General features: G+C 39.1%; 1 protein-coding gene across 6 annotated transcripts in view; it reads left to right on the forward strand.

Moving 5' to 3' along the window:
* PRKD1 (protein kinase D1) overlaps nt 1-18,441 on the forward strand; it is a 255,584-nt gene extending 237,143 nt beyond the window's left edge. For all 6 annotated transcript variants that reach the window (XM_075926994.1, XM_075926995.1, XM_075926998.1 and 3 more), the window contains 7 exons: nt 2,162-2,234; nt 3,965-4,071; nt 5,568-5,729; nt 6,797-6,895; nt 9,327-9,594; nt 15,061-15,146; nt 17,489-18,441. In XM_075926994.1, the coding sequence (XP_075783109.1) occupies nt 2,162-2,234; nt 3,965-4,071; nt 5,568-5,729; nt 6,797-6,895; nt 9,327-9,594; nt 15,061-15,146; nt 17,489-17,707 (1,014 nt within the window). In that variant the 3' untranslated portion in view covers nt 17,708-18,441. The remainder of the gene's footprint in view (nt 1-2,161; nt 2,235-3,964; nt 4,072-5,567; nt 5,730-6,796; nt 6,896-9,326; nt 9,595-15,060; nt 15,147-17,488) is intronic.
* The last annotated feature ends 272 nt before the right edge of the window (nt 18,442-18,713 follow it).

Consider the following 18,713-nt stretch of genomic DNA (forward strand, 5'->3'; position numbering starts at 1 on the left):
TGGGGAGGCTCTGGTTTGCTTTGCTTTCCCCCCCTTAACTCTGCTAGAGGATAGGGGTGCACTGCCTTCCGGAGCTCAGAGTTCTCCCTGGCAGCTCTCATGTTGCCGCCTGGAACTCAGGACTTTTCCTGGCAGCTCCTGCTACCACCTGGAGCTTGGGGATCTCCCCAGAAACTCTGCTGCCACCTGGGCCTCCACCCAGCTGCTCTGGTGCCGCCAACCTGTTCCCAGTGATTGAGAGCTTCTGCTGCCACTTGGGGCTCCGCTGTCTTAGTCCCATAGTCTGGAAACACTCTTGGCCCAACCTGTCAGGGTCACCCTTATGATGCTGGACCAGGGATGTTGCAGCACAAGGGAACACCGGATTATGGAATCTCAACCTGTACATGTTCTTCTGTTGCCAGAGACAGAGTAGACATTCTACACATCTTCCCAAGAATGGAGCTGTAGCAAGGCCTGGAGCTGTGGCTCATGGGTGCAAATCTCAGTGCACTGGTTACAGCCCTAGAGTTATGTAAAACAGGAAACTGTAGTCAACAGGGCACATGACTAGGAAAAAGTATGTGTCATGCAGGCTTCCTGACTCTTAAGGGTATATCTACATTGCAGTTGTGAGGTATGATTACAGCTTATGTAAACATACTCAAGCTAGCTTTAAGTTAGCACCATGGACTTCAGCACAGGCTGAACAAGATGTTTGGAACCCTGGGTATTTACTTGTGGGGGGGGAGGGCAGCTGCACTGAAATCTATACTATTATGGCTTCACGGCTCTGGCACCTGTTACCTAAATTACAGATCAGAGAGATCCGAGATCAAGGAGAGTCTACAGTAGGTCTCCATATTAGGCAGGAAAGGACTCTCCCTCTGTTATGCTGCAGAAAGAAGGAACAGAGACTGTTAGAGTTTTATATCCCTTTTAATCTTTCTGCATCTTCTCTTTATCAATAAAACAGCCTGAAAATAGAGACATGGAACTAAACTTGAGCATTTGCACAAGTCTCTTACACTACCCTGCAATTGGGTACCAGGCATTGATGAGAGGAAGTTCACTCAATACCCCAACATTGTGGAAAGCTCTCTTTTCATTCTGCACATCTCTTAGCTGAGGAAGAAGTTTAAAGAAGTTGAAGCCCAAAGTTACTAGGTTTCCTCAAACAAAAGACGGACTATGCAGCACTTTAAAGACTAACAAGATGGTTTGTTAGGTGATGAGGTTTTGTGGGCCAGACCCACTTCCTCAGATCAAATTGTGGAAGAAAATTGGCATGACCATATATACCAAAGGGTCATGCCAATTTTCTTCCACAATTTGATCTGAGGAAGTGGGTCTGGCCCACGAAACCTCATCACCTAATAAACCATCTTGTTAGTCTTTAAAGTGCTCCATAGTCTTGTCTTTTGTTTCAGCTAGACCAGACTAACACGGCTACATCTCTATTACTAATCTAGATTTTCTCAGGCTCACAACTTATTGACACTGTTGTCTCTGAGGCTATGTCTATACTGCAAGCCTCTTGCGGAAGAACAAATGTAAATGGAGCACTCATTTGAATATGCAGCGCTCTCATTTGCATTTCCCCTTCCTCTCCCTTTTCTGCAAGAGGTTTTTTCTCAAAAAAGCACTATGTAGACAGTTCCTTTTTGTATAAAACCCCCTTTTTCTGAGGAAGAACAGCTCTTGTGCAAAAGGAGGTTTTTGTGCAAAAAGACGCTGTCTACACAACGCTTTTTTTGCGCAAAAAACTCTCGCACAAAAGGGAAAGGAAGAGGAAATGCAAATGAAAGTACTGCATATATAAATGAGTGCTCCATTTGCATTTGCTCTTCCACAAAAGGCTTGCAGTATAGATGTAGCCTGAGTGTAGGCAAGGAAATAGTCAGAATTTTTTTTAAAGGATCCCCTACATTCAGCATCTCTACTCATCACATAAAACTGATGAGCCAATTTTGTCTAGTTTAAGGGTACTGCCCTCCCCACTGTCATCACAGTGAGCTTTTTTGCTTTAGAAGATCCATCTGAATGCCCCAAGATTCTGAATTACACTAACATTTTATTAAAATGTTCTATTCTAAAAATATGCTAGTTCAATTGACAAATATTTCAAAAGACGACTTTTTCATATTTCAGTGTATAATATGCATTATATTCATACCAACAGGATATTAGTACAGTATACCAAATCTTCCCAGATGAAGTGCTGGGATCGGGACAGTTTGGAATTGTTTATGGAGGTAGGACCAGTTTTTTGTTAATATATTTTTTTTAATTAAATAAATGAGTCCCTCTGACAAGTCCCTCATTTCCTAAACATTGAAGTTGTTTTAATTTTAAAATGAATCTGTACCATTCAGAAAATTAGCTGTCTGTTTAATCTATTTCATACTAAGAAAAAACCTATTTTATTTAGTTTGAGCTTACAATCGGTTACTTTATTTTTATCCTGCTTGTAACTGGCAGCTTCAACGTCTCTACACAGCACAGATACTATGCACAAATTCTCCATAGGGCTTAGCGAATGCAGTTAACCTGAAGTTCCCAGACAAAAGTTTCTTGAATAATGAGAGAAAAAGCCACACCTTTTTCAAAAGAGAAATACTGTTTTTTTTAAAATTACATGTCTCACGAGTTACTCATCTGTTCCACTTCGAGTTTGTCAAAAAGGAAAACCTCTGGCAACAGACATAATATGCCAAATTTCAGATGGAAAATACCCTTTTCTGTGTAAAAATCACAATTTGTTTATTCAAGTTACCTGTTTTTAGTCGTATCTACCACATTAATGACAAATTTAAGTTTTGATATGTTGTACTTTTGAGAGTAAATAGGATTCTTTTCTGGCTTGCAAATCATAAACAAATTGTTCACTGAGTTTTAATTGCAGGGTCTTTTCTGGTAATAGAACAGAAGCCAGAAAGAGCACAGCTTGACTATAAGATTCTGACTTGCCTTCACAGGGCTGTCATTTATGGGGAAAAAAAATATTTTTGCTTATAAAACGTAAATGTTTATACCATGCCATTGCTATTTTTACAAAATCATTTTTAGATTAAAAACAACTTCATGTTATGGGAAATTATTTTCATTGAAATATCAGAAGGGTGGGGAAATAATCAGTTTCACAAACTGTGTCACAAACATAGTACAAACATAGTACAATAGTACTAGTACAAACATAGTACAATATGACTTACCCTCTGGCAAACAGATATCAAAACATAATTGGAAAGTTAGTTCTAATAATGGATTGAATGTCATGTCAATGGAGAGAAAGAAAAGGGATTTTTAATATAGGGCAACCAGTAAGAAATAAGGTGTTAGAGATTCATGCTTAGGAATGGAGCTGAATCAACCTCATAAAGTTGTATTTCCTGTTTATTTTTCAGCCTTTACCAAAAAATTATCCAATTGAGATTTAGTGCTGTGAGAAATAAACAGTGGGCACATTAGCTAATTTGGAATGATTTTTAGTGAAGTATGTTCATATTTTTAAACCTTTGTGAGAGTCTATTTGTGAATCACATGTAAAATACATAGGGCTTAATTCTGCAAAATGGTGATCCATTGAAGCATTTAAGCATGTGAGTAGTTTCAATGGGATTATTGAAATGCTTTGCAGGGTTGGAGTCATAAGGTTCAGAATCTTGCAGCTTTGAGTCCATGGTCTGAAAGTCATAAAGTTGAATTATTAAGGTCTAACCACAGAGGTACCTTTTTATATCTTGGTAAAGCCAAAGTCAATATTATGTGTTTGAACAGCTTTGTCAAAGTATGATTTATTTAAGAAATGTTCAATTGCTTAAAGAAAATCTTCTGATGCCTTTCACAATTCTACTCATCACAAGCCTTCTCTTGCAAATGCTTGATTGTTGCCCTTTTAAAATATTGTGAGGATGAGATGTAAAAAATCAAATGCTTATCATCTCTAATCATGCTAATTGATGTATTTTTTAATAATGTGCAGGAAAACATCGCAAAACAGGAAGAGATGTTGCAATTAAAATCATCGACAAACTACGATTTCCAACTAAACAAGAAAGCCAACTTCGTAATGAGGTTGCAATTTTACAGGTATTTTTTATTTATTACCATTTATTTACTGTATTAACTTCACTTATCGTGATGTAAAATTCATATGATCCAATCTGGATGATAGCTAATTTTGTTTGAATGGTTCAGTGAAGTCCTGGATAAATATCTTAAATGTGTTAAGTGATGCTTCTTTTTTAGAAAGATTTGAAAACAACTGCTTTAAATAATTCTTCTTACCAAAATATTACTGACTTGTCTAATCAGCATCCTTGTAAAAAGCCTGAAATAAAGGAATACGTTTAAATGCTGCAAAGGTTTATTATTGTGAGCTGCCCAGTCAATGTGCTTTCCATTGATGAAGTAATAAGTGTATCACTGTGTCATTCAATCCTGATACGTGTCTGTGCTTGAAATCATAAGTCACATTCGGTACGTCTAGACTACGGCACTGTTTCCGGAAACCCCAAGGTATCCCGAAATAGCTATTCTGCGTCTTTTGAACCAGCTGGTTATTTCAAAATGGATGTCGAGATAACGGGCTCTCTAGTCCAACATCCCTAAAAACCTTGTTCCACGAGAGTTAAGGGATGTTTCAGAATAGCGGGTTTTCCAAATTAGATCAAACAAGATACACAATTTGTGTAGCTCAAATTGCGTATCTTATTTTGACCTGCAGGTAGAGTATAGATGCACTCACTGTGTTTTGTCTAGCTCACAGACCACCATCAGTAAACATTTCAAAGCTCCTAGGTACAGAGCAAGCTTTTTGTTTAGTTTGTTTTGGTTTTAGTTTTACCTTTCTGCCCTCCTCTTCATAGGACAGATTGGGCTGTTGCAGCACTGGTTTTCTGCACACTGCATGCCCTAGAAGATATGGTCTATTTTCTTCTAAAAGGTCCTTCCCTAAATTACCATTCAAAATCTTAAAACCTTTTTCACAGAAATATTGTGTCTTATATGTTTGTTCATTATCTAGATGAGCAATGAGGCCTCAATCACCAGTATATTTAAAATAATATAATAAAATGAGATTAGAGACCATGCATTCTGAGAGGCCACCATAGAAACTAATCTGAACTTGATGGGGCAATAGTTAAATTTAATGACCATTTTATGGATGTAAAATGTGAGTTGAAAGTTTGCATATATGGGAGACAAAAAATTTTAGACCTTGAAATTATGCCTAAAATGTACCTGTTCTGCTGTTTTTAATAATATGTTGTAATACGTACTTAACTCAAAGATATTTTACTTGTAACCCTTATGATATACATTGGGGTAGAAATCTCTCTAATTTTGGACCCTCATGTACAATAGGGAAAATGACATGTTTGTTGGAATGCTTTTAAATTCACCCAGGCTGATGTTGCTACTAATACTACATCCCCAAGAAACAGTCTCTACAACTTGTATGCCTGGCCCATACTTACCAGACAATCTGTTTTTAAAACTAAATAAAGCTATAGAGAAATAAAGCCCACTATAGTATTAGGGAAAACCTCATTTGATTTGATTGCCATATTTATCTTTCACAGAATCTTCACCATCCTGGGGTAGTAAATCTAGAGTGTATGTTTGAAACACCAGAAAGAGTTTTTGTTGTTATGGAAAAACTCCATGGAGATATGCTGGAGATGATCCTGTCAAGTGAAAAAGGCAGATTGCCAGAGCGAATAACAAAGTTTTTAATTACCCAGGTAAGAATATAACTACAGAGCCAGAAAGATACTTAACAGAAGTGTTATCATTGTTTGCTTCATTTTACTTTGTCATAATTTATAAAACTTGGGTTTTTTTTAAACCTGATAATGTATCATTAAGGTCTGTGTTGACACCTTCATTTACCTGCTGCTTATCTTCCCTGCAGGGCCTAATCCAGTAGGCATGCTCTGAGCATGCCTGACCTCTATATAAAATAGTTGGGTGGGCAAGGACAGATTTAAACAGGAGTTACTTTCCAGTGAGTGCCTAACCCCTGGACTTAATTAATTCTGATGCAGGGTTCTCTGCCTCTCTTATTGAAGCTGTTCTGCTGTATTAAGTATTAATTGGGCCAGAGACAGAAGGACTCTATATTCCCTTGATTAAGATACTCACCTGTTCAAATATTGTTTTCTTTTAAAACAGGGTGGGGAGGAACTGAACTAATGTCTCCCCTATCCCAGGTGAACACCATAATCACTGAGCATGTTGACCATTGCAATGCCTGTGTTGCTTTGCGGATTTAGACCTCCCTTCCTATTTTCTTTCCACAAACTATAATTGACAACAAAAAGGTTCCCATGATACTGCTGTGAAAATTTTACATGTGCGTTTTGAAAATTATAAAATGTAGAGCTTGAAGAGAACTTTACAAGCCAACTCATGAAACATTTTTGGAGTCCCAAAATTTCACGGGGGGAGGGGGGAATAGGACTCCAGAAGTAAAGGAAAGGAATTCTGAAAAAAATATGATTTGTGTTTTCATTTAGAATATAAACTATTTGGAGCAGGAAGTTATTTCATTTCATGTGGTAAAGCATTTAGGTAACTTTCAGGCACTCTATAAAAGAGTATTTATAAAATTCTGTAATTACTATTTTTTGAAAGTTTGGTAATATTTATGTTTCTTTTTGACTGTGCATTTCTCAAATAAACCCTGAAGTGTAATCAATGATTCTCTGTATATTGTTATTTATATTACTGTAAAGAATCATATGGAAATTAAAAATTAGTAGAGAGAATGAAATTCTAAACTGAGTGTAAATGATTTGTTTCTTCATAGATCCTTGTGGCTTTGAGGCATCTTCACTTTAAAAATATTGTTCATTGTGATCTCAAGCCAGAAAATGTACTACTAGCATCAGCCGATCCTTTCCCACAGGCAAGAAGAATATTCTCTTTGTATATAAATATTGATGTACATTCAGAAGCCCTGACATTATATAATATTAGCTATTGTTACTTGCATAGACCAGGATTTTCAAAAATGACTAGTGATTGTGTGTGCATTTGGTTATGGTTAGCCCCAAGAGACATCCAAAATCATAAGTTAATTTTTAAAATCTTAACCGCCAAGCTTTTTCATGTTTGTAATAATATAATCTCTGATTTAAAAAAAAAAATCAGCCAGGCCATTGTGTATACAGAAACTTTTAGACAATTGGACCTTGTACACAACTAGAATGCGTGCAAATCAAGTGTTTTACTCATACAAATAGATAGTATGGGGTATGCTAATTGGTCATTTGCACACACAGCCACAGTAGTCACACAGTGTCACTTTGAAAATTAGTCCATGTTTGTGGAAATATCTGTATTAATTTCATGAATCTACCATGCATTTTGAAGAGTTTGTGGATTTGTTTGTGCAAACTAAAGTCATACTTTGTGATTACCTACAGATACCAAATTTTGCATTAACAATCCTGCCACTTAAATTAGCTGAATGCACTACTTTTACAGAATCATAGAGCTGGAAGAGACCTCAGGAGGTCATCAAGTCCAGCCCCCTGCCCAAGGAAAGACCAATCCCAACTAAATCAACCCAGCCAGGGCTTTGTCAAGTCAAGACTTAAAAACCTCTAGGGATGGAGATTCCACCACCTTCCTAGGTAACTCATTCCAGTACCTCACCACCCTCCTGGTGAAAGATTCTTTTCTAATATCCAACCTAGACCTCCCCCACTGTAACTTGAGACCATTGCTCCTTGTTCTGCCATCCGTCACTACTGTGAACAGCCTTTCTCCATCCTCTTTGGGACCTCCCTTCAGGAAGTTGAAGGCTGCTATCAAATCTCCCTTCACTCTTCTCTTCCACAGACTAAACAAACCCAAATCCCTCAGTCTCTCCTTATAGGTCACGTGCCCCAGCCCCCCAATCATTTTAGTTGCCCTCCACTGGACCCTCTCCAATGCGTCCACATCCTTTCTATAGTGGGGTACCCAGAACCGGACACAGTACTCCAGATGTGGTTTCACCAGAGCCGAATAAAGGGGAATAATCACTTTTCTAGATCTGCTGGCAATGCTCCTCCTAATGCAACCTAATATGCCATTAGGCTTCTTGGCAACAAGAGTACACTGTTGACTCAGATCCAGCTTTTCATCCACTGTAATCCCCACATCCTTTTCTGCAGAACTGCTACTTAGCCATTAGGTCCCCAGCCTGTAACAATGCTTGGGATTATTCCATCCCAAGTGCAGGACTCTACACTTGTCGTTGAACCTCATCAGATTTCTTTTGGCCCAGTCCTCTAATCTGTCTAGGTCACTCTGGACCCTATCCCTGCCCTCCAGTTTATCTACCTCTCCCCCTAGCTTAATGTCATCTGCAAACTTGCTGAGTGTGCAATCCATCCCCTCATCCAGGTCATTAATAAAGATGTTGAACAAAGGAATGTTTTACATCGGAATATGCTGGGTGAAAGGTTTAAATAAGTGTTTCTCAAATGGCAAACCACTGCCAATGGCAGCCATGAGGCTTGAACTTTCCTATTATAAGTGTAATCTATGCAAAATGACTTTGACTGGTCAATGATAGGCCTCACCTGCTAGTGTTTCTATATAGATAGATTATATATTTCTAGAAAGAGAGAGAGAGCTTTGTGTTTGGTCATTCCGTTTGAGGCTAAAGGATATCTAAAGGATAACTCCTTTGATGTTTGCTTACAGTAATGTGGAATTGGGATTCTGTCTGGGTCTGTGGATTCTGAACCCATATTGAAACCCCAGGGACTTTCACATGGGAAACTTTAAACTAGGAGCTTGAAAGTGGTTAAAAGCTGAGCCTCTGGAAAGACAAGGAGAGATGGATCTGCAGAGAAGCAGGCTGTAGCTTGGTCCTCAGGAAAGTGGGGAGAAACCAATGCTACCTTAGGCCTATCTAACTGCTTGAAGGAAATGTTAGGGTTTGCAGTAATATTTAGGCTTTTGCTGCTTTAATACTTTTCTCTCTTCTTGTTATGTTCCTGTGGATAAATAAATACTTGGGTTTGAACAAGTTATCTGGTGTCACTGAGTGTATTTAGTGGTCACAGTTCCTTGGACCTGGTGAGGAAAGTAGAGGTGGGAAAATGGGGATCCGGGCCAACGGTGGGTTGGATTGTGCTATTCCCCTCTGAGAGAAGAACAGCATAGGCCTATTTTGTTACTTGAAAGAGATGTCCATGGAGAAAGTAAAAGAGAGAGGCCAGAGGTATAGTTAACCCATAAACCCCATCCAGCAATGAACTGTAAAAGAATCTGAAGTAGGCAGAGAGTAAAACAAAATTAAAATGTTATTTCTGTTGATTTTACTATACACTTTGTTTCAGGTAAAACTTTGCGACTTTGGCTTTGCCCGAATCATTGGAGAGAAGTCATTCAGGCGTTCAGTTGTGGGCACACCAGCCTACCTAGCTCCAGAAGTACTAAGAAACAAAGGTTATAACAGATCTTTGGATATGTGGTCTGTGGGTGTCATCATTTATGTGAGTCTTAGTGGTACTTTTCCATTCAATGAAGATGAAGACATTCATGATCAAATCCAGAATGCCGCTTTCATGTACCCACCAAATCCCTGGAAAGAAATCTCTCCTGAAGGTAACATCTGGTTTTTATTCTAGTATCTGCATACCTGTACAGCAGTGGTCCCCAACCTTTAGAGGCTGCTGGGCGCCAGAGGGCGGGGACACATGCACGCCCGGGGGCGCCCACCCCTCCATAGCTGCGTGCTCGGGTGCGGGGGCCCCCCCGCAAGCGCCCTGCTCCGGGGCCGGCGCTCCTCCCAAGCGCACGCGCCGGGGGCCGGCGCTCCTCCCAAGCACACGCGCCAGGGGCTGGCGCTCCCCCCACCCCAATCGCCGTGCGCCCGGGACCGGGGTCCTCCCCCCCCAAGCGCTGCGCGCCCGGGGCCGGGGTCCTCCCCCCCCAAGCGCCGCGCGCCCGGGGCCGGTGCCCCCCGCAAGCTCCATGCACCCAGAGCTGGACCCCCCCCCGCAAGCGCCGCACACCCGGAGCCGGCCCCCCCCACAAGCGCCGCGCGCCCAGAGCCAGCGCCCCCCCCCCCAAGCACCGCGCGCCTGGAGCCGGCGCCCCCCCTCAAGCGCCGCGCGCCCGAAGCCGGCACCCCCCACACACAAGCGCCGCGCGCCCGGGGCTCGAGCGGCCAATTCGCGGCGCTCCCGGGGCCGGCGCTTACCATGCGCCCGGGCCAGCTCCGGCCCCGATGAATGCACCACGTGCCCGGGGCCAGGCCAGCCCCTAGCACTTGGCGGGCGCACACAAATGGGCATGTGGGCGCCTTGGCGCCTGCTAGCACCGTGTTGGGGACCACTGCTGTACAGTATAATTGTATTGCTTTATATTGGGTTTTTGTCCATGAGACAAACAAGAAAAAGAGATCAAAATTACAAATTATATAAAGAATCAAACTGTAAAACATTATTCTTTTTGGGTCTTCCACTCTTACCATCATTATTAAATTACAATAAACTTGTGTGTTCTCAGATGACAGCAAGTAACAAAGAATGTCACAGAGACTTAAAATCTCTGCTTGGAAAGATCATTTGTAGAGTAAAATTTCCTATGTATGATAAGAGAAATAACACAGCAAAACTGCTGCAGTTCAGGGCAATTCATAATTAAAATGTACAGTACTTATGTTAAAAGAAATGTGCAACTCCTGTTACTGGAAGACAAAGTTGTTTTAGTGATTAAAATATTCAGGATTGTTCTTGCATTAAATATCAAAGCATGTTTTTACAAGTGTTTCAAGGTTACTAATAGTACTAATCACCAACACTTTTTCACATATGTAATTTTGATATATAACTCCAGGAAAGACTTTGAGCCACAAAAATCAAGATTATCTTTAGAGATCATGTGTGTACTTGGCATCAGGATTTCTGAACTTTGTTGCTGTCTCTGATTCATTATGTGACTTTGGGCAACTTAACTGACTTATCTGTGACACTGCTGACATGTTTAAAAGATATACTATACTATACCACCTCCCTCACAAAATTAGTGCATTTTGGCCTAATTAATTGTTTATAGAGTGCTTTGAGATCCTTGGATGAAACATGCTAGCTAAATGCAAGCATTATGTCTATCATTGTATTATAGTGGCAGAATAAAGTCTGATAAGATTTACCAAATGTTAACTTTCTTTCAATTACTCTAGAAAAGTACACATTAAAAATAAAGAAAAATCTCCACAACTTTAGATATTCTGCACAACACATAATGCTCTACCTGGCATTAGAGAGATAAGCCAGAGTGGGGAAACATCATACAGTTTAGCAATTAATTCTAAAGATCATTAAATTTAAAAATTACTTACACATTGTGGTAGTTTTATATATTTACATTTAGTCTGTTTTTGAGATAAGCAAAACTAAAATCTCCAGTCATAACAACCTGAATTTTCATGCAGGGAATTGAAATCTGAATTCAACTCAAAATTTTTCAAGCTTGATTTGATCTCTAAAATGGAATGAGCAAAATTATCAATCTAAACGTTAATTTATTATATTCAAAAAACAGGTGCATGTTATCAGTTCTGAGGTCCAGTCTTTGTCTAAGATTACATTTTGGGTACTAGATTAATAGCTGAAAAATAAAAGTGATTGATATTATTTTTCAATAACTTTCAACACATCCAAAATATTTTTGTGATCAGTTGTAAAAACTATTTTTTGAAAGAAAAAAATGATGGTGATGGAGTTTACATTAGAACTCTGGGATCTATGATAAGTACATGACACATAAGAAAACTATATAGACTAATAAAGTATGCACTGAAGTCAGACAGGGTATACTATATGCCTGTGCATATATGAAGACACTCTGGATAAAATGTTTTCTTAGACACAGGAATAGAGATCTGAGGGAATCTTTACTTTCTTAGAGTAGATCTCCTGTGAAAACATTAAAAAGTTGCAGCAGTTTATTTCAGGACCTGGATCCACAGACCGATGTTTTCACAGCAATTTTAAAACTAACCACATGGGGCTACATCTAGACTGCATCCCTCTGTTGACAGAAGGATACAAATCAAGCACATCAAAATTGCTAATGAATCAGGGATTTAAATATCGTGTGCCTCATTAGCATAAACATGGCTGCCGCTTTTTTCTAAATGGAGTTTTTTCGAAAAAACAGCAGTCTAGATGCTGATCTGTCGAAAATAAAGCCTTTTTCGACAGATCCTGTATTTCTCAAAAAATAAGGTTTACAGGATCTGTCGAAAAAGGTTTATTTTCGACAGATCTGCGTCTTGACTGGCTTTTTTTTTCAAAAAAAAGTTTCAAAAAAAGCGGTAGCCATGTTTATGCTAATGAGGCGTGGGATATTTAAATCCCTGCTTCGTTAGCAATTTCGATGTGCCTAATCTACATCTCTCTTTCTACAGAGAGGTGTAATCTAGACACACCCTAGCTGTCCTTACTAAGACTAGAGCTCTGGTACTGAAGCCTGGTGGGGCAAGTGGGTTTCAGAGCCTGAACAGGAATGCCTACACTCCTATTTCTGCAGCATAGCACTAAGCATGACCCTATAGACCAGGGCTTTGAGATTCCCTGTTGTAGGGTTTATTTGGGTTTTTTGCACTATTGACATACCCTTTACCAGAACTTAATTCTTTTATCCTGTAGTCAGGTGAGAAGCCCTTTTAGGTTGTTCGAATTTAGGGTCTGAGAGGTTCAAGTTGGAACTAGAAGGAAGGAGATAATTGAAAATGGCTTCCGGGTTCAGTGGAGATCCATAGCTAAACAAGAAGTGTGTGGTATAACTAAGTACATTCTGTAGCTAGCACAATTCCCTAGAAAAAACTGAATTAAGCCCCTACTTTGTCACATGAAGGCTGGAGCAATTCAATCTCAGGCAATCTCTGAATTCCACTTATTTGACAGTAACTGAAGACAGGATATATACAGAAAGGTTGCCATTAGATAGCCAGATGAATTTATATTAGAGATATTGATAGTGGATCTGAAGTTAAGGTTGAGATGAGGTTTGCAACTGAAGCATGGATTTAACCACTTAATGTATGAAAAATATATCCTCCCCAAAATTACAGCACCTACTCCATAAATACAAAATTAACTGAGAATTCAAGGATAGCTCTGTTAGTTTAGAAAGCAAAATTCATTAATGATGGTTCCTTCAATAAATGTAGTTCCTAATATCAGAACTATTTTTGCCTCTAATATCTCGTTGAAAGAGTTACAGACTCTTCAAAGTTCCCATATAGTTAAAGCTTATGGATATCTTGTGCATAAACTGCATGAGAACATTCTATAGAGAGAAGCATGTGGTATTTTTCTCACTGTTATTCTTTATAATAACAGAAGCTGAAGGATAGAATGGCTTACCTTCAGCAAATTCCACAAAAATTCCCTTTTTCAAAATATCTGCCATCTCCCATTGTTCTCAGACGGATGCATGCTGCTGTCCTCAATAAGCAGCCATCTTGAGAAGGGTATCACTGTGCATTTCTTCTCTATGGAGCTATCTGCCTCTATCTAGTTAGATAGTGATCATAATGCTTGAATGCTAGGAGAAGCAGCTGGCTGATGAACTTTAAGGCTAAGTCTACCGTATGAAGACTATATTAGCATAACCCCATAGTATAGGGTAATACAGTCTACAGCAGTGGAAGGATGTTTCTGTCATTGGAGGTAGGAACACTACCTTCCAAAATTAAATTGGATATGTCAGTGCAATCATTCTTCCTTAGATAAAATTGAGTACACTGTGGAGATTAGGTAATACATACATAGAAGACAGGTAAATACCTATGACATTCGCTCCTGTCTGGCAGAGACCTGACAGAAGACTTGTTTCATCTGAAGAAGTGGGTTGTGCCCACGAAAGATCATGATACCAACTGCGTGTTTTGTTAGTCTTTAAGGTGCTTCAAGAGTATTAGTTGTTTTTAAAGTTTTGCCAGAGATCTCTGTTAGTCCTTTTTTTTGGACACAAACAGTAAAGCTTAAATTCAAGAATCTATAATTCCTTAATTAGTATTAGTACATATTTTTTCCAATGTTATTAATCACCAATGTATTATAGGCTTTCATAAACACCTCCGCTGATAAAAATGTATAATACAAGTAATATTCTATGGAAGCAATTGATTCAGTTGCTTACTGCTAGAAGTTCAGACCCCCTGTCTTTACAGCTCAGATAAAGTTTCTATTTTCTGCTGGAAGCTCTCCTCTCTGGCTTGTTTACATTGCTTATTTTATTTATAAATGGACCTTCATTGTCTAAGGGTACATCTACATTAGCCCCCTAGATCGGTCTAGGGAAGCTAATGAGGGCGACCGGAATTGCAAATCAAGCCCGGGATTTAAATATCCCGGGCTTGATTTGCATGTTCCTGGCTGGTCGCCATTTTAGAAATCAACTGGCCCGAAGTAACTGCCCACGTCTACACGCAGCAGTGAAACGGGCTTCCGATTTAAAGCCCTAAATCGAATTAGGTGGTATTCCTGCTGCAATGAGGTTTACCACCTAATTTGAATTAGGGGCTTTAAATCGGAAGCCCGGTTCACTGCTGCGTGTAGACGCAGGCAGTTACTTTGGGCTAGTCAAGTTCTAAAATGGTGACCGGCTGGGAACATGCAAATCAAGCACGGGATATTTAAATCCCAGGCTTGATTTGCAATTCCAGTCGCCCTTATTAGCCTCCCAAGATCGATCTAGGGGGCTAGTATAGACGTACCCTAACTGATAGCCAAGCAGGTCAGAGAAGTAAATATACATTCCATTGCCTATGGCAAACCTAGTTACCAACTCCCTTTTAATATACATGGCTTAAACGCAATTTAATCATTCCAGAATAGATCCATATCTCTTAATATATACTCCATACATACATCACACAAGAATATTAGTGATCAGTGAGTTGTTAATTTTCCAGTTACATAATATGTGATTTTGGATACAGATTATAACCTCACTGAATTTATCAGACAAGCTGAAACTCATTACCTGAGGCCTGTGAGCCCTTACCTGCTCAAATTTATATTTCAGCGTATGCTCTGAAATTATGTTTTTCAGCTATTGATCTCATAAATAATTTGCTGCAAGTGAAAATGAGAAAGCGCTACAGTGTGGACAAGACTCTAAGCCACCCATGGTTACAGGTAATGTTGTTTTTTCCCCTTCTATATGCATATTTAGATTCTAAACGAACAACATTTTTTAGTCTTTAAATAGAATGGAATTTGATAATTCTCAGTCCTAGACAGCCTTTGCTCTGTGCACAGAATATTATTTATTTTTTAAGGTAGAAGAGTTTGATAACATTAAGACTTTCATTACTTGTAAAAAATATATTAATGTACAATAAATTAGAGTATTGTGAATACCATCATAAAAAACTACACTTGTCCAACTGAACAACATACATTTTGTGGTGCAAAACCTATTTAAAAAAAAATCCTGATCTTAAACCCATTGCTGTTGATAGACTTTCACTTCGGTGTACTTTGGATCAGCTCCTAATTTGCTTATTTGCACAGCTGATTAACTGGCAACAGGTCTCCCATGCATCAGTGTATGAATTAGCAAAGTTCTAGTTTTGTCTTCAAGATAAATACATCATTATTATTTTCAATGTAAGAAAATTTTGCAAGTAGCTATTCCTAAACTTTGTGTCCAACAGTACCTGTTTCTGACATTAAGTCATAGACTTTGCTATCCAATGGAACGGTCTCCCTGTCAGTTATTTTGTAAGACGCAAGTCAAAAGCAGCCAAACCTTGTGGCAAGGTAGAATACAGAAAACTAAATGGAGACAGGTAGTTGTGCCCTGGGTCCCCTATCAAAGTGATTCACCATTCAGGGCCTGATTCTACAAGGGATTAAAAGTCCTTAAACTTCCACTGAAGTCAACAGGCACTCAGAGAAGTGCCTGCCAAGCACATTTCAAAGGAAGTGGAGAATGCTCAGCACCTCACAAGAAAAAGTTGAAAGAGTGGGAATGAGTCAGTTGTGTTCATCATAAATTTGAAGTACTTGCATGAATATTGGGAGCTGCTAGATTCTACTGGTCTGATCACTGTGAAACCAATGTGATCAAGTAGTTGTGAAGCAGTGAGAATCCTGGGGACATAGTACATATCTTCAAAAAGATAGTGTCATATGCTTTTTTACCCTGAGTCTTATAGATCATGAGATTAAGTAGCTTCTTATACACCTCCCAAAACTTTGATATTTAATCACTTCCCACAGATACAATGTGTATATTTCAGTCTTCTGTTGCCAGCGTCTAGGTATTTTATGTCCTATTTTAATTCTTATTTGAAAGACAAACCACAATAAACCTCAACAATGGATGTGGACTGGAGGTGCTTGGTTTGCAGCAAGCCTTTTAAGACACTACTATTAATGATTATTGAATCTGTCACATTGTTCAGTTTTTTGTAATTTTTCTACCACCCCATTTTCCTTTTAATTGACCATAAGTTATTCTTTTTGCTCTCTCTTATGAAAAGATATCCACACTGGTAATAGAGCCCTTCCACCTTTGTAAGTCTCTTAAAGATGAACATTTCCCTTATGAATCAGGTATAAAATTCCATTTTTTAATTTGATTTTGCATTTTGGAATGTTTGTCCCAGCCCACTAGTGAGTACTAGTTGCCTTTTCTCTCTAGATTGCAAATAAGACTGGCTGGATTTCCTGTTTTAACATATAATAGTCATTAGAAATGTTATTAATCTAGATACTTATATTTCCCTTATCACCATAGTATTTGATCGCTTACCAGTAGTGGAATTATTTTTCTCCTCCTACCATCCCTTTTGACATAGGACTCCCCATTTTACAGAGGGGGAACTGAGGCATAAAGTAGATTAAATAATTTGCCAAAGTCACACAGGAATCTGTGCTTCAGCTGGGAATTGTACTGGCGGTTCTTAAGTCCCAGTCTAGTGCCTAGTACCCTCTTTCTCTCCATAGAATTGATTGTGCCAATAACTTTAAGGCTACTTGGAACCCTAAGCAAGGGTGTATTTCTGAGTAAATTGGTGCTTGCATGGGGTTTTAAAAAAATCAGAGCCTCATGTCCAAGCTGATGTGATATGTTAGAATATAAATTAGCTGTGGTCAGGAAAGGGCTGGTGTAAACTCCCACTCACTGTATACTTGGTGGGAAAGGGCTTTTCTTTTCTTTGCGTTCTTATTCAAATGAGATAAGAGTCCCTAGCCTGCCACTATAGTCTATGTAAGGTACAATATAGTATTCTGAGACATCTCTATGCTACTCATATGGTACAATATATTATCTCACAGTCTAATCACACAGGCTACTTTCATATTATAGTAATTGCTCCAGTGAGAGGGAACAACGCAAGAAGAAGGCAAGGCATTCAGACAGCAAAACTCAAATCATACCTCTCACACTATTGGGAGAGGAAATAGTTGTTTTCACAAATACTCTGACTAATACAGCCTTTTTGTTTGCTTGTTTGTTTTTCATTCAGGACTATCAAACCTGGTTAGATTTAAGAGAGCTTGAATGTAAAATCGGAGAACGCTACATCACCCATGAAAGCGATGACTCACGATGGGAACAGTATGCAGGAGAACATGGTTTGCAGTATCCAGCACATCTTATCAATCCAAGTGCTAACCACAATGAAAATACTGAGCCAGAGGAAGCAGAGATGAAAGCCCTCAGTGAGCGTGTCAGCATCCTTTAAGTCACATCCCCCATCATCTGTCAAAACACTGTGGAATTAATAAATACATACGGTCAGGTTTAACATTTGCCTTGCAGAACTGCCATTATTTGCTGTCAGATGGGAACAAAGCTGTTATACTGTTACCACTGTTGATGCATCCGAGTTGCCAAGACAAATCAACAGAAGCATTTTTATTTTGTGTGACCAACTGTGTTGTATTAACAAAAGTTCCCAGACGCACTAAACTTGCTATTGTGAATAATTCATGTATTAAATGCATTAAAACCTGCCTCCGCTGTGCCTTTGCAAACTAGCGTTTTTCTTACTTCAGCCTCATCTTGGTAAGAGAACCTTTCCATACCAATTTCTGTTGTGTGTACACCATTGGTATTGTAAGTGTAAGCAAACTCTTGAAGAGTAGATTATTACTGCTGTTCTGTGAACAACTTCCACCATTTGGATAAAGGGATTATTTGCTATGGAAAATTATATTGAGATAAAGAAGCATGAAAATGACAAATTACGTAATACTGTACAGTTTCCAGTCTGATGCACTGTGTATGTGTATTTATATAAACACAAGCACACACACAGTACAGCCTGTTCTAAAGCCTCAATGCCTTAGCAATGTAAACTGCAGTATTTGTCAGTTGTATTTTTCCCTTTTCTTAAAGCATTCTGCTCTAACATGTAAATTCAGAAGCTGAACATGTTGCCTTTGTGTATGTTTTCAATAAAAAAGTCTTGTTGAACTAGATGTGTTTGACAGTGATGTTTTGAAAGTTATCCTGATTTGTTTTTCCCGGGTTGGCTAGGACTAGGAGCATCTTGAAGATTATTCTTTCAGCCTGTGGAAGTGTGTTAGATGGACCCACTGAGGGAGCCCTTCCACCTGGGACCAGAAATGAGCCATCTGCAGAGCCAGGATGAGCTGTTTACTCAAAAAATTACATTCCCCTTAACACGTGCAGTCTGATTCGGAACATGCTCTTTGGGAGCTTGATTTTTGCACGAGTTAAGTTAC

This window comes from Pelodiscus sinensis, chromosome 4, assembly GCF_049634645.1.
Source record: "Pelodiscus sinensis isolate JC-2024 chromosome 4, ASM4963464v1, whole genome shotgun sequence".
Lineage (NCBI taxonomy): Eukaryota > Metazoa > Chordata > Testudines > Trionychidae > Pelodiscus > Pelodiscus sinensis.